This window comes from Tachypleus tridentatus, chromosome 9 (genome assembly GCF_004210375.1).
Source record: "Tachypleus tridentatus isolate NWPU-2018 chromosome 9, ASM421037v1, whole genome shotgun sequence".
NCBI lineage: Eukaryota > Metazoa > Arthropoda > Merostomata > Xiphosura > Limulidae > Tachypleus > Tachypleus tridentatus.
The window spans coordinates 43027646-43050695 of record NC_134833.1 but is presented as its reverse complement, the minus strand read 5'-3'; the positions used below and the strand labels follow the sequence as shown (position 1 = coordinate 43050695).

Genomic DNA, 23050 nt, shown 5'->3' with positions numbered 1-23050 from the left:
AATGGTTTTCCTAATCCATGCTGGGTCATTCTGACAGCTCCTTGTTGGTCGCATCAAGCATAGTTTCCTCATTTACATCAATTTCAATTATTTCCTTATCTCCTTCATTATTTCCAATCACTGGATATACATCCCATAATGCATGCCCTCTATCTTTGTGCCTATCTTTTGTCAATCCTTGGTGAGGACATCTGGCTTCTCCTGTTGTATAGCTCCTCATGTAGCTCAGTTCACACCCTTCTTTCATGAAAGTATATGAATAGAAGTGGAAAGTCTTTCAGGGATTTTCAGCTGCTCAACCTTCTGTGGCTGGTGTCTCTAAGTCTCTCACATGGCTTTTCAACCAAGAACATTTCATTTCCTCAGTTTCGGGTTATTGGGCAGCTTTTGTCATATAGTTTTTGTCTTTCCTGTCACTGTAAAGTCTTTGCTTCACCTATCCTCTCCATTGACCTACTCATCTAGACTGAGATTCTAATGTGGCCCTTCATTCCCTTACTTTACCTTTGTATGAACCTTTCCTAATGTTCTATGTTTCACATTTTCCTTAAGGCATATTTTATTTTTGCCTGTAGTAAATACTGGTCTGACTTGTTCACCATTGATGTCACATGCACTCTTTACCACCATATTTATCTTCTTTATCCAGAACATTCCTTCCTTTCAGAAACCTCAGTGGCTTGAGGGGGGTAACTCTTTCATTTTGCTTGTTTCTCTTCCTTCTATTTCTTATCTCTAACTTCTCTGCAGTCTAGATGGACTTCTATGTCTGGTGCATGCCTTTTGCTGCTATATTGCTTGCATGGTTTCCTTCTATGGTTCCCAACTCTATCTCATAGCAGTTTGCTTCATCTAAAGATCAATCCTCTTTTGACCTCACTAGTTGGGTTCATCATTCAATGCATTTAAGTTATTCCTCCTTGTTCTCTTCTTGCTGAAATTTGTTCAGAGTAACTTCTCATCGAATGCAACACCCTCATCCTTTCCATTTTTATCTTCATTGTCCTTTAAAGAAATTCTGCAGTTGGGCATGTGGATCACCATAACACATTAATCTCCTGTTACATGTGTTATGTCTCAGTTTTGTTTCCTTTGTTTTTTGCATTCCACCTCTAGCTGTTCTTAAAATTTTGTTGCAACTTTAAAACTGGGTAAATCTCTCTTAAACCTTTCCCAATGGGCTTGATATTATATACACAAATTTATATATATGCTAAGTATTTATGCTATAACTTTCACTTCAGTTAGTGGATTTTCAAAATATTTGGTATACATTTCGTAAACAGTCTTTTGTGCACAAAAAAAATTAAAAATTTGTTCATTAATATATTAAGTATGTTTTGTTATTAGTCTGAGTGGAAGTGATTTAATGTCATGATTAAAAGTATTTTTCCTCAAAAAATTTCAAATTTCTTTTTTGTAATCTTTAAAACCTTCTAAATACTTTTTAAAAATTATATCTTATCTTTTATTTAATGATATACTTGAGCCTTTGGCCTGTAGACAAATTCTGAAAGTATAATGAAAAGACAAGTTGTAAAATTATAAATAAAAGGAGCAGCTGTGACTCTGTTGTTATTATTGTTCATGAAGTTTCAAAGTACTTCTCTTTCGAGTTTGGACTTTTAAACATTTCACATTTGTTTTCCATGTTTCATTGTTAATGACTGAAGTAGAACCCTGCTAAAAATAAACCAATAAATTGCCACTTGTTTCTGTAAGCTGTTTGTGACCCCAATGTAATATACCTCTGAAAAAACAAAGCATGCACTAATAGATGGTTGACTCAATCCCCTGCTCCAAGAGCTGGAATCTTGCCATTCTGCCTTTCTAAGTACTTTTCATCATTTACACATGACTATAAAACTTGAATATGACAGTTGGCAAAATGAAGGTGCTCTGAAATACATATATCATTTGGGATTTGTGATAAATTATGCTGGTAATGAATTTATTTTTTAAGTTTTTGATACAGTTTTGTGACTTTTGTTAAATTTGTTGCAATTCAACCAAAGGGCATTAAGTATATTTGCTTGATGCTAAAAGACATTTCCTATATGTTGTTATATTAGGAACTGTTTACATGCATGCAGGTAGCACCAGCACATTGATCATGACTATCCATGAGAGTTCTAAATGGATGTGTATTTAGACAGTATATCATTTGTAGTTGATAATAATTTATGTTGCTCAAAGAAAATTAAATGCCTAGTTGAAGTTTAAAACTAAATTGCATTGAGTTTGGTTTATAGGCTTAGCATAATATAAAATTTAAGGACAACATAAAACCTGTTGTTTCATCTAGACGATTTCACCCATCAAACTAAACTTTATAAACAAACAAGAAAAATTTGGCCAGCCCTTATCATTAAAATATTTATTACCTTTCCTTTAAACTCCCTTAAATTCACTGTATTCAGTACACCTGAAGTAACTCATTCCAAAGGGCAATACCATTTCAGAAAAAAAAAAAAAAAGTTTTAACTGAAAATTATTCCTAACCTACCAAGGTTTATATTTGTTCTACGATTTTTTTCCATTAAATATGAAAAGATATACTGCACTAACGAGCAATACCCTAAAAATCTTAAACATCTGAATTATTTTAATTACACTTAATTTTGAAGAAAATATACACCTACATTTGCAATTATAATGGCTGTACTAACTGACTGTTTCACCTGGTGAATAAAAAGTGATTATTTATTTGCATAGTTTAAAATAATATCACTTGAAAAAGAAACACAATTACATTCTCAACTGATATATAAACTGTCAAATGTAAATGTTTTGTTTATGCATACTTCTACATGCATGATCACAAACTCTAAGTTTGTACTACAGCTACTTGTAAGCTAATTCACAAGGAAAGAGTAGTTTGGGTAGATTATTTCAAGTATTTATATTTAGCTACAATAATGTTATTTCTGCATAGTCATCTCTGATTTTGAACTGATAGACTAGAAGGATAACATCTAGTCAGGAGTTTCCACTGCCAGATGTTTGTTTACTCTGGCTGAATAGTTGGATTTTATCTTTACTATTATGGAATACCCATAGCCCCAAAGTGTAGGTCATGTTTTTGCAATAATATTACATGAATCATGAACTTTCAGATTCAGTCTAGGCATGCTATCCATTAGTTTATATCTGGGCCATTTTTATCTCAACCTTTTATTTCAAAGAAAATTACTTAGAAAAACTTGTGATTTAAAAGCAAATTGCAAGAAATAAAAGGTGGTCTGTAGAATCGTTTTTTAATTTATTCTTTAAATTAAAAAAATCATCCATTATACAGTAAAACTAGTTGTTGAAGAAATAAGGGTGAAGTGTGCAGCAATTATTTATTACTGTGTGACACTTGGGGAAAAGGTCTTGGAGGACAATTATGTAAAAATATTACATATGGAAAAAAATGTCATTGACTTCTGATTTCATCTTTAGTTCAGTTTGAACTGGGTTTGGGAGAGGTTTATATGCTATTTGTGAAAATTCAAGTAGGTGTCACGATTGGTTGGTGATCCTTGTACTATTGTTCGTTGAGTGATTAATTATTTAACCAGTGATAGACACAAACTGCAGTGTAGTAATGGTTCTGTCATGGTTGATGTAGAAAGATTCTTTGGTTTTTCATGTTAAATTTGCCTGAACCATTTATAAAAGAATGGTTTCTGCTTGTTTTGGCACATGAAAATCCTTTTAAGGTAAAATAGTTCTTAATATTTACAATCTCAGAATGGGAATAATTGTAAGTACAATAATATCAATATTATGTAAGATCTCTGCACTGAAATACTGTTTAAATTTCTTTTAAAAATAGGTGGAAAAACTTCAGAATTGAAATGTAACTAAAACTGTAATATATGATAATTACAGTTCAAATAAATACTTATTATTGATTTTTAAGTTAAACTTAATTTTTTTTCAACAATAAATTTTATATTTTTAAATTAGTATTAAAATACTGAATGAGATCCTTCATATTCCTGGTTAAGTACCCCTATATTACTAGTTTCAAATATTTGGCAGGTTGGAATGATAATGTGAAAACAAGTGCAGAAAATAAAAAAACAAAAGGTGTGACTGATGCATCTTAGGACTACTTATTTCAGGTACAATTGTGATATTGATTTCAAAGCTACAATGAAATTCAAATAAAATTAAACTGGGTTTATAAATTGCGCAGAAACTGACATGATTGACAAAAGAGATGGATAAAAGTTTAACAGAGAAACAAAACTTTTCTAGTGAGTTTCTCCAATTTCCAGAAGTGCCAAACTACATATACAAATTATATTCTCTCTGTAACTTACAAACCAAAAATTCCATATATCAGCCACAAAGTATTCTCCAACTACGAGGTCAAGCAGGACACAATGCAACTATGCCATGAAACAACAGAAGTTTTTGATTAGTCAAGGTACAGAAAGCAACACCTGAAGTTATGATTTATCATATGACTTCAACTGGATTTAGCATACCAGAATCTAAACTTGCAAAAATCATGAAATTTGTAAATTGGAAATATATACCATGGCAGAGTAAAATATCTAATATTTGCATACTACAAAGATTTTTGTTACTATTTGGGTTTAACATAAAAACTGAGGAGGTCAGAAAGATGACTAAATAACTTGGTTGAACTATGGGAAGTCAGAGAGAACACTTGTAGTAGTATTCTATAATTACATATTAATAAATTATGTCAACAGAAAATAAGATTTTGTCATGTAAAGCCATGCTTATATAGTAAACACTAATGCATTGTACAACTTATTCATTTTTTTTAAATATTTGTACTATTAATAAATTGACCCAATTGTTACATATTGTCTGTGACTCCTATTTTTGCATTGCTTGTGTGTTTCAATAATTATTTCCTGTACCTTATGTATTTTATTCTTGTATTTGGGACCATTACAAATGTTCAGTTCCACTGAGATACGTTTATTGGCTCAAGAGATATGTTACTTTCTTTTGTCTGAAAGTGTATTTCACAAAAGGAAATTGTTAGATAATGTAGGACCAAATGTACAACATTTTGTAGAAGGATGCCTTCAATTTAGGTTTTGGAAGTGAAAAACTTGCACAGCAGAGTGTTTTAAACAGTAGTGGTCTCAAGTGTCACATCCTAAGCCTGATAAAGCTATGCTGGTATTTTGAACAACAAAATAAAAAAATAATAATTTCAAATTGATGAAGGCTTGTGTATTCAAATTCTCAAGCTTTCAACAATGCTTTAGCATCAAGTCTGTTTTCATGAGAGAGATTAATGAATAAACTAGAATTACAGCATTCCCTTTCAGTCTTAAACCTACCAAGTCTCCTGAAGCAATTGCAGTGACTTTTTTATGCCTTTGATTTGATTAATCATAGTCTTGGAAACTGATTTTCTCATGTTTTGGAAGGTCTCTGTATTGGATATTGATGCATAATCATGACTACAGTGTGTTGTGGTGGAAACAGTTCCATTAATAGCACATAACCTAGAACATCATACATAAAGTATGATTAAGTGTCATTATTTAGTATTTAAGTTTATGGGCATGTGCAGATAGTTTTGTATGAGGGGCAAAGTAGTGTGAAATTGTTAAGTAAATATAAAGCTTGTAAATTCATATACATATGCTGAATTAATAAAGAAAGAATTTTCTCATTTTCCAGGAGCATGAAGTGCAGATTAGATGTAAATGTACTTGGTACTTATTGAAATTCAGATACAATAGCATCGGACATTGATCATAAGTTATGTTCAACTGCACTTTACAACCATTGTAAACTAATAGGGATGTGTTTAATTTTCATTATGAGTTTGAAGCACTTATACTTGAAACTCAGTATCAGTCAGGTACCATTATTCTCGACAGTGTGATTTATATGAAAGTGTGCCATGCACTAGCTTGATTCTAATGTTATAGATTTGGTACTGTTATTCTTGATATTGTGATATACATAAAAGTATATACTAGTTTCATCCTAACATTATAGTTTTAAAACATTATACTTTATAAATATAGTAAACCTTTGCCATAGGTTATAAAAACTCAACCATGGACAAACCTCAGCCTTCAGCAACCCCAGCCATCATTTCATGGAAGTCAGGGATCACCTAAAGGGTGTAGAGTATGCATTTATACACGTGATGGATTTAATGGTGGTGGTTGTCTTCAAGTTGTTGGCTCTCCAACTGATTGGAATAAATTAGTGTTCAGGTATTAAAAGTATTTTCAGTTTTATTGTTATTTATTATAATCATTATAGGAATTTTATGACAATGACATCTCAGACTTGGAACATGTGTATTATTTTTTAATGTGTTTAATTGATTATAGTTTCTGTTAATCAGTGTTGTAGGTCTCATGACAACCCTGTAGAAGATCTGTCTTGGACCATTTGGGTCTTGAAAATGAGACCAGTTAAATTTAGAAGTTTTACCAATATTTACTAAAGACCCTGATATAACCAACAAAGTAAAGAAACAAAGAATATTAAGATGAGAATATATTACAACCAGTGACCCACAAATAAACATTCTCATAAATAAAATTAGAAACATTAAGCTGCTAAATAACAAAAATTGGTTACCTCCTGTATTCAAATACTCTGACAGATATAAAAAATTTCTGATCCCATGTGTAAAAGCTACAAAGTTAAAACAACTATCACCACATACTCTAAAGTTAAAAATAATAATAGACAAGCATATATGAATAAAGAAAAAGCAAATGCATTTAAAGAACAACTCCAAAAAAATTCAAAACACAAGAAGACTCAAACATGAATAACCACTTCATGAATATATTAAATAATTGTATCGCAACCAATCATAATATTTATACACTACACTTTATTGAGGACCTTAAAGGCAGTAGCACAGCAACAAAAGTGGAACATGACACAACAAAATTTCTCAGACCATCACAGTATAGTAGAAGTACAAGAAAACAACTTTTGAAGAACAAAGCACCAGGACAAGACAAAATTCAAAACATATGACTCACAAAAGGCTCATTGAGATTATTAAAGCATCTTACATCTTTATACAACTTATCTCTGAAAATAGGATACACACCAATCATTTGGAAACAGACTGATGTTCTTATGCTCTAGAAGGAAAGAAAATCAGCAAATATCCCCAAAAATTAGACCCATAAGTTTAACAAGGGATTTAGGAAACCTGCTTGAAAGAATTATTAATTACTCATAAATTGTCTTGAAAACTTAACCAATAATACTCCTGGAAATCCAAAATTGGTTCCAAAAAGCAAGGAAAACAACAGTTCGTCTCACAAGATTAATGGAAGAAATAATAAACAATTGACTCAAACACACATTGTCCACACTTGGATCATCTCCTCTGTATATAAATTACTCATTGGGTTTCTAACTTTCTGGAAGACAGGGGTATCAGAGTAAATGTTGAGGTCACCTGCTTTGAGTGCTTGGCTCCAGAGGCAGGTGTCCCTCAAGGAGTATTTTGTTACTCTGTTTATAATGTACGTCAGCAGCATACTTCTCAAAGACTCAAACCACTCTTTTTGCTCACTGTTCACAGACTATGTTGCACTCCAGAAGAGTGCCTCAAACTCAACAGCAGCAATGTTCATATTACTACAAAATTGTAGACAAGTAAAATAATACCACAGTTATATGTAGATTTGCTTATTTTACAGGTAAAAACATCAGCAAAATTCTTAGGGATTACATTTGAATTAAAATTAAACTGAATATCACATTTATGGCCTAAAACTGGAATTTGGGGGAAAAAAAATCTTAGGAATTTGACTGGAAACTACCAAGGAGCTTCAACAGAAAAGATATTAAAAATTTACAGAACAATTTAGACCAGTCATAGAATATGCCTGTATAACATGGATCAGTGTATCAAAGATGCATTTCAACAAACTACAGCAAATACTATACTATATTTTAACAAAAGCATATAGAATCCCATGATCAACAGACTCTGTATTTCCACTGTTCAAACATACCAAGATCATCAGACAGACTCCTGTACAAACCATTTCAACGTTGTGAAAAAAGTATTAATAAAAATGAACTAATTAGCAAAATAAAGAGTTAATAATACTGTCTGATGAAAGAAGCTCTTATTTTGTATATTAAAATGGGATTATGAGTATATGTATGTGACTACTAAATGGAACTGTATTGTGAATGAAGACTAATAGTGCAATCATGCATAAGTGAAGCTAGTTAAAGTCAAGTTACTAATATCCCTTGAATTGGATATTGCACAGAAAGGTTATTTTAATTAAAAACTGCTGACAATGGACAAAATGTAATATATTGTGAGTAGTGCAATGATGTAACAAGGACTATTTAATACCTAGGATTCAATAACAGTACAAACAAAAAAAAAACTTTCCTTAGAGAGAGTAAATGGTCAACACTGAATCTGACTTCCCCTGGTGTAAAACATTGACTAAATCTCAAAGAAAAAGTTTAACCTGCCTAGGATTATTAACATTAAATTAAAATGCAGCATGTTACACAAAGTACTGTGTAGCATCAAAGATGTTTTACTAGTAAAACCCCTTAGTAGTTAATACTACACTTTTGCAGTGGTGTTCTTTGCATCTCCCTTATTTTTGCTTATGTCATCAACTTCCACATACCTGTATGTCAATCTGCAGTTATAATGTGTGCTATTGAAAAATAATTGCTACCATACATTTTATTATGCATAGGGTAACTGTATGTTTGTGTGAATTTCATCTTGTGCATGTATTTACATTAAACACTATTATTATCCTTTATATTCAACATGTTTGGTAAATCTTCAGTCATGCTTATCTTTAAAGAATCCACAGACAACATAAACTTTTAAAAATTAACATCAGTTTTTCTTTTGTTCTATTTGCTGATCTTTTTTATTTTTGTACTTATTTCTTATCTTTAGCCATTGCATAATAGCTTATCATACAGCTCTGAGTTTTTGTTTTTTCTGAAGTATAAACTTTAACTCGTAGCTCCATCATCTGTTGACCAATTTGCGATCTAATTATACTTTCAAACTCAAGAAGTCAAACTCTTTCAATTGATATTATTGACCACATCCAAGGTCTCGAGATTAATTTATTCTAATCCTGCTTAAACGATTTTCAAATGCTGCAACTATTGAGGATTTCCTTATGTTTTTATTTTTTTTTTATATTGTTGTGTTTTCAAAGGAGGAGGCATTAAAACAAAGACTGTTGGCTTAATGCCTGAACAATGTTTAGGTAAGATGTTAGTGAAGTTTGATGCTTGTGATTTTTATTTTTCATTTTGTAATTTATTGTATGGTCTTAATCTTAAATCATCAAGTTTTGGACAGTGAGATCTATACTGCAGCACTATTAGTTGATACTTAAGAGTGGACTAATATTCCTAGAAATTGTAGCACATTAGCATTACTTTTAACTTATTAAATTTTTTTTTCAAAATAGACAAACAAATGCTTTACAAATGCAAGTACTGATTTTGCTCTCAAGTATAAAATTTAATTCCAAATATCACCTTGGACAAATTAAAAATAACATTTCAGCAATAAATTCAGCAATTTCAGATTATTGTAGTATTTTTCACTTTGTAGATGCACCTCAGAATAAACAGTTAAGTTTCTGAATATCATCTAGGTTTATTACACAAAGAAATAGAGGAGACACAGATAAAAAGTTAACAGATTTTATTGAATCCTGAAAACAAAACAAATATACTACAGATAATATAGTACAATACCAAATGAAATGGCAAATGTCTTCTGTGTGTATGTAGAACTGATTGAAGGAATGTGAAGAAAACTTTTTTTAAATAGTTATCACCAATTCAAATGTGAAAAATCATTGTGAAACGAAATTAAGTAAAATTGTACTTCATACTTTGTGTAAAATGTTGGACTTTGATTTCCTTGGATTCTGGAATCTGTAATAATCTAAAGCTAAAATAAAACAAGTTACCAGTATGTTTGCTTAAAGTGACTGTCTGTACTAAACTGTTAGGGCTCATAAAGCTCTCAAAGCCTTAAACAAAGAAATTGAAAAATAATAGAGAAAAACAGCAGAGATCTATACTGATGCACTTCTGAAAAGTTACAAGTTACATAATGGCTAAAGATCTGACTATTCTGGCTTTAACTATTACAGTGAGGTACAAGTTTGTACCATGTCCCTTAGCATGTGAGAAATCATGTATCATCTTAAATGTATAACAAAAATGCATTTAATAAAACAAAAATTACATAATTATAAATTTTAAGAGTGTAACTTGTGCAAAGTTATAAGTTGTACTGAATTCTTAGAAATAAATAATTTTACCACAACCACTTGGCATTATCATGGCTTCCACTTTAATGTTAACAAATATTGTTTAGTATTTACTTCAACAGGACTGAAGTTTAAGCTCTTTATGAATCATAGGTTAAAAATTCAGAGTCACTGCTGTGGTGTACTTTATCCAATCTTTCATCACTTGATGAAAGCTAGTTACAGTTTGTTGTGGGGCTTAATTCAGCCTGTAGGCCACAATGAGTTGGATCACAATAAATAATCAGTTAATTTAGTGCTAACAGTTTTGAATTCTGGTTAATGTTTTGTTAACCAACTTAGATACAGTTTGTTTATACAAGTTAATGTCAACATAATTTTATATAGTTGTTTTACTGCTGAACTGAACAGAAATAATAAATATGGTTTGCTTATCTTTTAAATAAGAAAGATAAAGAGAGTATTATATTAGTTTTGAGATAGATATTTTTCTTGAATAAAAATAAAAACTAATTACATTAAGAGTTTTATTGTTTTGGAATTTGTTATATCTTATACCACATAAATATTAATCTTTATAGTAATATGTTTGTTTTTTCTTTTTGTAGAATTTTTGTCTGCAAGTTTCCAGTCAGTGAAGATGTTCTCATTACATATACTTATAAGTCATTAGTTCTCAGTGCTATTTCACTACATCTTCAGCTGACCTTAATGTCTTCTGCAGGAGAACTTTTTACTGTTACTATTGGTGCAAAAAATACAAGTGACGTACATGAAGCAAAGAAAATGAAAACTGAAAACATTATTCAGAGATTAAGTCAGGAAGAACTCCAAAACTGCACAGACTTTTATGACCTTCCTGATGAAACAGAGGAAGGATGGACGACTGTGTTAGTATTGTTTTTATTTGAACAGAAATATGACAAGTAGTTGTGTATATCTATATATAAATGCAAGAAATTGGGAATTTCTTTGTTTTACAGTGTGGGGCTTGTTAAAATATTAAGGTTAATTTTATCTGAGGAAATATTCTTGTAAAAGAGACTTATTTCTTCAAAATGTATGCTTAGATAATCACATTATTGTATCAGATATTCTTTAACTTCAATTTAGGTAGCAAAGAAATCATCTTTCAAATCTCTTGAAACTCACTCTCATTTTGATATTTAGAAAACCAAGTTTGATATAAAATTGTATTTTCATTGTATGCTGCAATGTGATTAAATTAATTTATTATCATTGATATACTGAAAAGTGTTAGTGTTCTTTTGTATGATTTAATTCAATTATTACAGGTGTATTGGTGTATCAGCTTAAAAGAAAGATAACAACAGACAGAGGAAAAAGGGTATATCACATTACTAAGTATAAAACAGGTCCCAAATAAAATCTGTTTCACACTCCTTAATGTAGTGTAGGCCTAGGTGATGGTCTAATAGCTTTTTAGTTCTTCTGTTAGTCCCCTACTGGTACAGTGGAAAGTCTACTGGTTTACAATGCTAAAATCAGGGGTTCGATTCCCCTAGGTGTACTTAGCAGATAACCCAATGTGGCTTTGCTGTAAGAAAACACACACTCCTTTTGTTAAAAGAAAGAATTTGGTTAAATTGAGTAATTTATCCCACAGAAAACATGCAAATATATGCACTGATCTGAACTTGTGGTTGATCTTTTTCTAAGTCCTGTTTTGTAGGTTTAATGAAACATTAAGATAAATTTAACAGTAATACTATGACTGTTTACTACAGCTAATCTAAAAGTAACTTTAAGCAAGTGCATGTAGATATATTATGGAAATGTGTAAAACTTTGATCCATATTGGTATAAACAAACAGTGATACCAACATATGTGTTTTAGTTGTAAATAATTGAAGCCAAGTTGTGAAGGTTTTGCATTTGTTTAGTGTCATTTTTTCTTTAATGTGAAATAGTTAAATCAGAAGGTAGTATTGAGTGATGAGATGTTAGTTTACCTATCACTTGAAAGAGGATATTGGATTCCCTGGCCTTGTGTTTAAGGTGTCAGGATTTGGATTGAAGGCCCAGCATTCACCCTTTCTTCTCACTTCCACATCTTGCACACATTTTATTTCTCTAGTGTACACTTTTTTCTTGTATGTGATGAGTTAGCATAACATGGTTTTCTTCCAGGTTGCAGTCAAGAGTGAAAAAAATATCTGTGAAAAAAATTGTTTGAGGCATTGGGGTTGGGCTTGTGTTGATTCTTGACAGTTGTGGGATTTGCAGTATTTTAGTCTTTGCAATGGTGCAACTTTATTTTTTTAATCTAACATGATGAATGTGATGGCTCCAGAGAAATGGCATTTTATCAACATCTTCACACTTGTACTAGTCATATATCATTCAGAAGTTAAATTGCTTTTATAGTCCCATTGATACATCATTAAACATGATATTCTCATTTTTCAGGTTATTCTATACTTGTTTTTTTTAATTAACAAGCATTTAACAATATATTTGTATTTTTTATAAAGAAAGTAATCAACCATCAGTACAGAAGTGAGTAGGAATTAGAATGAAGTTGTAAAAGATCAGAATGAGAACAACTTGGTATTTATTAGAAACATGTTGGGATGATCCCTTGCAGTTTCATCTATCTTTTGTTTTTTATGTAATGTTACATAGGTGCTGGAAACTGGAGATGTTAAAAAAAAACAACTTACATTGTTGATTGATTTTAATTTGCTTATGCTTATTTCTTAATCAAACTTGTTCAGATAAAATGTATAACAGCAGTTAATATATACCATGTTTATTTCATAAGCACAAAAATTATATTGAAATTATTTTTGTACTTAACAGATAGGTGGTGCAATTGTTTACTTTTAGTATACAGAAATTCAGTTTTACTTGAACAATGAGAATAACTTGGTATATTATATGTTTGTTTTTCACTTGTGCTTAGATCCAGTTAATTTAGAGTGTTTTATTTTTCATTAATTTTAGATTCTCTGTGCTAAACTATTCAGAATTTCAAAATCACACAGTTAAAGAAATAGGTGTAAAAAATTGCTCTACTAGAGAAGTCAGCTAAGCCAAACTTAGAACTTCTACTTGGACAAATACAAGTAAGTTGGTTTCAACTAAATAATTACCTCACATTTTATCTTCTTACAAAACAATTACTATGAATACAAAAACTAAAATAATTAATTCATAATTCATTCTGGTTGATATACTGGCTAAGGTAAAATATTTTAGAACTTCATCTCTTACAAAACAGGCTCTCAGTGGCTTGCTAGCTAGTTTGAGGGCTTAGAACAGTAAAGTTCAAGATTTGATCATTGAAGTAGGCAAAATAAAAATAACTGCTTGTGCAGGTTTGTTCTCGATAACAAATTAAGTTTGTGGAACATTGTTATAAATTGTAAATGTTGCTCCCAGTTGTTACTTGTATGTGCATAACTGAAGTTGCTGTTATAAAACTGTTTGTAATATAAAGTAAAATTTTGTAACAGGTATGGCACTTAGTGTTTATAAATGTTTTTGAAATTGATTTTTTCAGTGTAAAATAAATATTGTACCATTTAAGAAGAGTATCTTAATATGTACAATGAAAAAATTTTCTCAAAGGAGTTTTAGTGTCTTGAAACATAGTATTGTTTAAATAGTCATCATAAATGTAAGAAAACTATTTAAAGTATTTGGAATAAAAATTCACAGAAACTACACTATGAGAAACTCTACATGTTTATCAGTTTTTTCAACAGGTTAATTATTGAGTGGAAAACTGGAAAAGAAATAAGTTCAGAGTGCTATACAAAACTTGTTTTCAATAGATACTTACCAACTTGTATTATCCTCTATCAGTGCCAATTTTCATTCACTTCTAGCCTTGATACTCACTTTTCTGCATACTAACATACAAGTTATTCATCAATCCTCCACCAACAGCAGAGCAATACTACCCCACTTGTAACTAGCACCCTCTCTGGTCTTGCAGCTGCTAATCACTTCAAGATTGGTCAGATGACACCATACCACACTGAAAGTGGGAAGTACAGGTGAGAAATGTGAGAGAGGTAAGTATCTATCAGCAATACATTTTTAGTTTCAGAAATTGTTAACTTTTGCTGCGATATCTTACTTTTGCTTAAATATAACTTGAATCCAACATTGAACCAGTGGAGGACCAGTGAAAAAATATTTTCCCTTTGAGAAGTGCCCAAAGGAAAACCATTGAGTGTGAGAAGGAATTAAAAACAACATTCTGGTAGTAAACAGCATCACATTTAAGACACTCTACACCAGGGTTTTCTTTATTTCTGTAACATTTTTCTTGTAGCCTCTCCATGTTTCTGCCCTTTTTGGCAACACATTATTAAAGGATGAACAGTACACTTGATTCAGAAGTGGTGCAGTCTCCTGTGGGTGTGTTGTTTTTAATTCCTTCTCACACTCAATAGTTTTCCTTTGGGTGTTCCTTAAAGAGAAATCAACTTTTACTGGCTCTCCACTAGTTCAATGCTGGATTATAGTTTTATATAAGTGGGAGTGAGATATATCAGAAGATAACAATTTCCTAAACTGAAGATGTATTACTGACACATACTTAGTTTCACTCAGATTTCAGATCCATCCTTCCCACTTTTGGTATGGTTTGATGTGATCTGAGCAATCTTAAAGTGATTAAGGGCTACAAGATTAGAGAGGAGTAGTTACAATATGGGTAGTTTCATACTAGAATTAGTGGAGGGTTGCTGAATAACCACTTACATGTGACTATGCAGAAATAAGTGGGGAGTATTGGGGTTAACAGTGAGCAAAAATTTCCACTGACAGAAAGAAGTGTAAAATGAGAAAACCTTTTGGAAGAGGAAGAAGTAAGTAATCTATTGGAAATGCATTTTCAGTTTAGGAAAATATCAACATATGCAAGTACAAAGAAACTGCTTGATATGGACTTTAGTAGAAACATCCACCTGGAGATACATTCAAAGTTTGTTATACCCTTGGAAAAATGATGATCTTAGATTACTATTATATTTTGAGAAAAAGCATCTCTTATTGCATTTATAACCATTTTGATCATCATTTACTAATTTTTCTGCTTTTCTTTTTAAAAAGTTGTAGAAAGTCAGGTATTTTTAATGATAATTATTTCTGAAAATGGAAAACTGAAGTATATTCTTACCAAAACCCAACTAGCTCAGAGGGTTTAGGCACTGTAGTGGATAAACTACATTATTTGATGCATTAACAATTGTTTATGTAAGTCCTAGGCAATTAGTCTACTGGAAGCCAGGGTTCCTGTCCTTTTAGTATCCCATAATTGCCATGATGAATATAAAGTTCAGGGTGTTTAATATTTTTCAGTTCACAGTTGTTTTGAAGAAGCTGTCATTTTTACTTACAATCAGCTTTGTATTAAGAAATTGTACTTTATTAAAACGTGTGTATCTCATCACTAAATATGGCTGTTATTAGATCAGTATTAAATACTATTTTAATTAGTTTTCCTAGTGGATTCATCCAATTTGTTCTTGGATCAATTCAATTTTTATTTGTTTTAGGTCTCCTTTGGGCTTTTTCTTTCTGAATTTCCTCTTGTTCTGCTTGTAAATTGTTATTTTGAGTCTGAACCAAGTAATGTGAGAATATTTGTGTATTGAATAATACATACAAACAAATAAACATTTGAAATACCCAGTTTTATTTTCAGTGAATATCCAATATTAGTTCATAGTATTTTAATTAAAGATATGGCATTTAGGTTGTAATACATGAAATCATTTCTCTAATGTCACACATCATCATTATCCAATTTTGATTTGAAATTTATTAAACACTCAAAACATATCTGAGTATTTGGACTTGTCGTACTTAAGTTTCATGTTGATGTAGATAAGCCTTAATCATTTAATAATTCTTTTCAATACTTTTCATCTTAATTTTGGAAATTCTGAAATATCTGAGAGATTTGTTTTATTTAAGATGAAAAGAAAAAGTTATTTCTTAATAAAGTAAGATTTTAATCAATGCCAAGTATGTTTTGCATAATCAATTTTTTTGGCAATCTCACTTGCACTGAGTTTTATTTAGAGGAAGAATAAACAAGATATCTAGGTTTTTAGAAATTTGGTTACATGATATTTTGATCATATTTGAAGTTTAGGCTATCACTTAGCTGGTTACAAAGTATATATCCATTGTTATGATTTTAAAAATTTAGTTAGGGTTAATCCTTTGTGTATACTCTCTTGGTACATTACACGAAGATATATTTTGACGACAGCTCTGTTTTGCTGCTTATCAGTTGAGTGTGTGACACAGAACATTAATTTCCATATCAAAAATATTTTGAAGTGTCACAGTATTGTTAGTTATGAATTTTTTTTACATATTTATTATTTTTTCTATTTCTATATTAATAAAATAATACTAAATAAACTATAGATTTACAGCACTGAGTTTTAATGAGAAAGTTATTTTTTGAACATTAATATTTTAGTTATGACAAGAAAATAACAATTTAGTATTACAGTGATATGTTTGTATAATTTAATTCATCGTTATCTTTATTGATTTTTAATATTACTCTTGAAATCTTTCTTGTTCTCAGTTTTCTTAGCAATTTGGAACTTATAATATTACTAAACTATTGTGAAAATTCTTATATTAATTAATGAAATCAATATTGAAAACTCACTTTACTGATATTTGTAAACTTTTATAAAGCTTATAAATCAAATATGTTATTGGGTCGTCTTTGTTAGTTAATCAGTTATTTACAATGCCAGTACAAAAAGACTTAGAATTCATGTGAAACTGATTCTATGTATAGAAGAATTAACCCCTTAAAATTGAAAGAATGACAAAATATTCTTTTGTTCTAACACTTTTGCACAGTATAGTGTGTGTCTAGTGTTAATTTTTCCATACCATTACAGAATGCTTCATTCATCCCAGTTGATAATTGAATGAGCTAGGGTGAGAATACTTATTCTGTAGAATTCCCATATACTTGTCCCAAGGGCATGCCATAATGGTTCTGCTTGAATGAATGTACTGATCAAATTTCAGGTCTTAAATAACTGTCATTGTATCCCTTGGAGTGTCATAACTGTATAGAAAGAAGCTAGGAAGGAGGTAGCATATAGTATTGGTATATACAAGAAGAAATCAGTTTGATAGCACTCCACAAATAAACTATGTATTAAATTTTGTTGTAATGCCGTGGGCCAAAATGCGAATAGAATTGTCAGTATAACAGAAAGTTCACATAAAAGCTTTATTAGACGCCATTTGGACTCCAAGAAATTGCTGCAGATATGAAATGCTCCCTGAAAACTGTCAAGTACACCCAAGACTGTGAAACCAAGACAAATAAACTTGAAATAGTAAGGGCAGAGGTGGAACACCTGAACTCAATAATACTGATGTTAAATATCTTTGTTTATGTAACCTTTGGGACAGAAGGAAAACTGCCACTAATCTCAACCATGAAATCAATGACCACATATCAAATGGCAGAAAAATGTCCAGATCTACAGTACCATTAAGACTCAATGAGAATGGAATATTTAGTCATTCAGCAGTCAAAAACCTTTACTTTAACCTCTAAATATTGTCAAGAGATTGAAATTTGCTAAAAAAAATGTACAAAAACTGGACTGTTGATAAATGGTAAAAGGTGTTATGGATGAATGAGTTCAAGTTTAAAGTATTTGGTTCAAAGTATAGATTGCACATCTGATGGTAGAAAGGTAAAAAGTGCTTTCTTCAATGCATAGCACCTGCTATGAAGCATGGGGAATGCAGTGTGATCATTTTGTGGTGTTTTTCTGTTGGGGCAACAGGAGATATTTGAAAAATAGATGGAATAATGGACCAATGCAAATGTCATCAGATACTTATCTGTTATGGAACACCCAGTTTGCATATTATTGGTCAATGATTCTTGTACCAAGAAGACAGTGACCCCAAACACTCATCCAAATTATGCAGAAAGGTACTTAGCTAAGAAAGAAGCTGCTGGAGTCATTCAAATGATGCAATAGCTCCCACAGAACCCTTATCTCAACCTAATTGAGCAGACATGGGATTTAATAGATCAAAAACTTGACAAATCAAAAATTACAAAGAAACTTTATGGAAGTGTATTAGAGATATTTGGAACAATATCCCAAAGGACACTTTAAGTATGTTGCAATAATGCCAAAAAGACTGTCAGCAGTTATTAAAGCAAAATGGAGACACAAAAATATTAACTGATTCCTGAATTCAAGCACTACCACTGAGTTTCTGTTGTACTAAATATGAAGATTAATAAAATTTTGATGTTTTACCCATGACTTACTTTCCACTGTTCTTTGAATGTAGCCTGAAATCTAATTTTTGCCTTTGTCCTAACACTTTTACGTAACACATTTGAAAATTCAGAATGACAAGTGATTAATTTAAAATACAACCTTAGTATTTGTTCATATAATGCAAAAGAATACATTTAGTTAAATGTTAAAAATATTTTATAACTATAGTTTTTAATTTTACATCCTATCAACATCTTGAAGTTTTCTTTTTTTAGGATAATTTTCTCCTTAATAACTAGATTCACACAGTGTCAGCTATAAATGGTGGTGGAACAGAATGTATGAGAATTATATTATGGCATTGTTTAACATTTCATAGGTAACATAATGTCATCAGAAACTGATTGCTTCAGGAAGAGTATGTAAAATCCCTTTCCAGTGCAAAATATTTATACATTCAAATCATAAAGATGGAATAAGATTGGGCACTTAGAATTTCTAAGATGGAAATACCCTTTATACTTAATGGCATTTGAAAACAAAGCAGTATGAATCAACTTAGGGGACCATTTGTATAGAAACCTGTAACAAGTTGTGTCTTCAGCCTTGGAAGGAAAGTATGGTGTGTCATTTAAAAAAAAAAAAAAAAAATCCATGAATGTATAGGTCAGTGGAGAGAGGTGTCCTCAAGTCACAGATAAGATTGTTACATAACCAAGAAAGGATCTGTATCTAGAAAAGTGGCACAATTCACTTGTACACAGTTAATTTCATAAAATGGCCATTAAACTGTCACAAATCTCTAACAGCCGAAGGATGAAATGGTATTAATGTTATTCAGTATGAAAACATACCAGTCAATTTGCTAAACACAATACCTACAGGTGTTTTGCAATCAGACTATTGATATGCTAGGACACTATTGTCTGCATGCACTGAATAGATTACAGAAAGCATGTGAGGGAGAAGTGGCATGCTGTGGACATGACAGAACCTTTTGGAATGAAAACTGTGCTACAGGGCAGTTGCCAAAATGCATGGTCATCAGATAGAGAACAATCAGATATGGTAAGATGGGCTGTGACATTATTAAGATTGCACTAAACTTTTTCACAAATAGATAATCTCATTTTAAAATAGAAAAGTTCTGTTCATCATTTTGTTGTAGAGATGTCATATTCAAATTATTCCATTCCTGTTGTTTTTTCAACCAGACTGTATATGAAGTCTAATCTTGTATAATTCTTTTACAAAAAGCAAGCTGTTTTTAAGTATTTAACCTGTTTTGCTTTTATTAACACAAAATGTTCATGATGTTTGTTTTTATTAATTTTTATAAACATGCAACTTGTTTGTGAGCTATTTGTTTTCCCTCATTAATATTTTTTTCTTTCTTTCTTTAGCTGTTGTCTCTACCAGTTGACATGGCAACTTAAATGGTGAACACTGAATTAAAAAATTTTAAAATTTATTGTTTGTTATTATTATTGATTTCTAGTTTGTTTGAATATATTGAAGTGTAATTTCTAAGTGCCAATAAATGTTATGTTTGTATAGAATATTTAGCTGAAAATTCTGTGAACTTGGTGAGGAAAGCATTAAGAATGTAAACATTACTATGTACAGAATATAAAAATATGTTTAATCATGAAATAAAATATGAATATAAAGGCACAAACCATGTCTTATTAAATATTTTGGAAAATGAGGATTTACATACAGAGATCAGTTACAACTAATTCATAGTTTTACAAGATAAAATGAGTGCATGATTTTTTTAAGTAGGTGTTTTGGGTAGGCATTCTAATTTTTGATGCTTTGTAGGAAAGAAATCTCTATGAAGAACAAGGTAGGTAGACCAAAGGTTGTAGACACTGTAAACACTATAGAAGGTTGCATTTGTAATTAAATGGAACGAAGCTGTCAAACCAAATGAATAAGCCAATAAGTGTTTCTTTCCCATTAACAGAAGTAAAAAAGCCTCTGGAGTCATGATTGATGAAAACATCTAAAAATGGTTGAGTGATATCAGCTTGAGTCTTACATGTACATTTTATTGGAAGGCAGTCATGATTGAAGATAATTAGGACTTGAAAGATGTATACAAGTATTGTAAACATACTTTCTATAGTAGAAGGTTTTGAAGTCTGCAGGACACACTTTAAATCAAGTGTGTTTATGGTGACAGAAACAGACTGAGAGATACGAGTCCTAGTGGGAAATTGTCAGTATGGTCTGTTTTCTTCATGCAGTGTATTGAATTTTTTACTCTCCTTTCTTTTTTACTGTGGTGAGTTACAGTATGCATTTTAAGTCAGGTTTGTACAATCTGTTAATTAATGTAATAGATTATTATAAAGTATAAAGAAAGAACTATTAATTGTTTCATCTTGGGAAAATATTGGTGAACACAGAAGTAACATTAAAACTCTTCATTATGTGATTGTTAAGGAGAAAGAGTTGACTAGTTTGTAGAGCAAAGTAAAAAAAAGAATGTGATGTTGTTTGTTCATTGGTAGTGAGAGGTTTTAAGAAACACATCAACAATTATGACATTGAATTAACCTAACAACTATAAGAAATGAGAAAATATAAATTATTTAAAATATGCATATTCTGAACAAAAATGCACTTGTTCTTCAGTTACTAAAACAAAGGATAAAACATTGGAGTAGTGGCCAAATTGTTAAATTATATAATAAAGTAAATGTAGAGTTGAATATGGAAGCGCAATATATTTATAAATCCATGTTTGTCAGCTTATTGTAATAAATGTAGATAATGCAATAATTGTTTCCTACAGTTTTATTGAAACAACAATACTATTATACAGGAATTTAATATAATGTCAGCATCAATTATGGCTTCATAATGTTCTGATATAATTATGAATGGAAAATATCGGTTTAAAAGTGAAAGTTTACAATATTCCCATACACGTAATATAGCAGAAATATGGGGATTTGGGTAGATATGGAAATTAACTTTTCAAATTGAGGCTAAAGTTGAGTATTCCAAGTCTGTAAGGTTTCTACTTTTTAATTTCTTTGAAATCCTTTTCTCATCAATAGTTTGAGTATTTGCAAGAGCCATTATATTTTTTTTTTGCAATAGCATTTTACAAATATGAAAATTCCTTTTTGAGATCATTTATGATTTTTTGTTTATTTTAGTGTCTGAATAGTTGGTTGAAATGTAAAAAATGTATATCTGAATGTGTATAAATTTATCAGTCATTTGAGTAGATATGATTTAATTATTATTCATGTTGTTAATATTCTAGTTAAAGAAAAAGATCTGAGATGACATAAAATGTATCCCTTGTTAGTTGCAGCATGTACTGTGAGATGAAATAAAAATACATCATGTTAGTTGAAGCTACTCTTCTTAAAATGTGTATAAAATCACAAGAAGAATTTTAAGATCACAATTTTGGATTTATTTAAGCATACACCACATATGCAAGAAGTGAATTACTGTTTAATGCACTGGAAGTGGGGAGAATTGGTGGGAAGTGTATGAGGATAGAAGTATATATCAGCAATATAGTTTCAGTACAGAAGATACAACAAGGAGTTTGCTTCTTCACCACATAAAACACTTTACAAAACTCAGAAACAGAGAATAGATGACTATTAAAGTTAGCCCCTGATTCACGTAGATCTTTCAGATGCTCTAATCTGGACTTATCAAATGCTCTGGCAGTGTATTAGCCACAGACAGTGTAGATGTATCGAACAATGGATACGTCTTGGATCATTTTAAGAATAGTCAATCAACATGAGTATAGATAGGTGACTATATACTTTAGGATTTGATCAGTGATATCAAAGTTGTTCCTTGTAGAAGAGAACCAACAATTCTTTGCTCGAGTATCATATAGTGTTCTCATTAGCAATGAATGTCTCGAGTTAGGTATGGCTAGAAATACCACCATCAAATGTTAGTACTTGTGGGTATAACACCTTGGTTCCCTTGATTATTTGTGTTATGTAAAGTTTGGAGAATATCATGCTTCAAGCTCTAGGGACAACTAGTTATACATGCTGAGAACCACTTCTTAGAGATAAATAACAACAATACAATATACATTCTTGCACTAATAACTGGTTACACATTTGACACATATTATGTGCTTCTGTGATTATATTCTTTAAGTTGCACATACTTTATTTTGCAAGAATATCCCACATCAGAGTTTGGTCTTTCAGTTGTTCTTCCCAGAGCTCTCTACATGTTATTTGCTGCATCCATCCTCCAATGTGATATCCTACTGTATGGCTTGTTGTTCTTATTACCTAAAATATTTTAACTCCCACACTGTGTGGTGAGATAGTCACTCTGTTTTTGAGATTCTGAACCCAGGTACCAATGTATGATTAAATTATACTTCTGTATTACTGTTATCCAGTGTGATATCATTTATTCTCTTGGGGCTTTTAAAAGTTCAACAACCATTTAAGTAATACATGGCCCATTCAAACAGTAAAATATTTACCAGACATGAGGTAT

The 23050-nt window shown here is 30.9% G+C and overlaps 1 protein-coding gene across 18 annotated transcripts in view; it reads left to right on the top strand.

Moving 5' to 3' along the window:
* Positions 1-21909, top strand: part of ENGase (cytosolic endo-beta-N-acetylglucosaminidase) — a 69027-nt gene extending 47118 nt beyond the window's left edge. For 15 of the 18 annotated variants that reach the window (XM_076454044.1, XM_076454054.1, XM_076454041.1 and 12 more), the window contains 4 exons: positions 6034-6212; positions 10874-11155; positions 13233-13354; positions 19942-20099. In XM_076454044.1, coding sequence (XP_076310159.1) covers positions 6034-6212; positions 10874-11155; positions 13233-13320 — 549 coding nt within the window. In that variant the 3' untranslated portion in view covers positions 13321-13354; positions 19942-20099. Of the gene's footprint in view, positions 1-6033; positions 6213-10873; positions 11156-13232; positions 13355-14119; positions 20100-20507 lie in introns of those variants that run through there. The other 3 variants (XR_013013644.1, XM_076454043.1, XM_076454042.1) reach the window with 3 other exon arrangements.
* The last annotated feature ends 1141 nt before the right edge of the window (positions 21910-23050 follow it).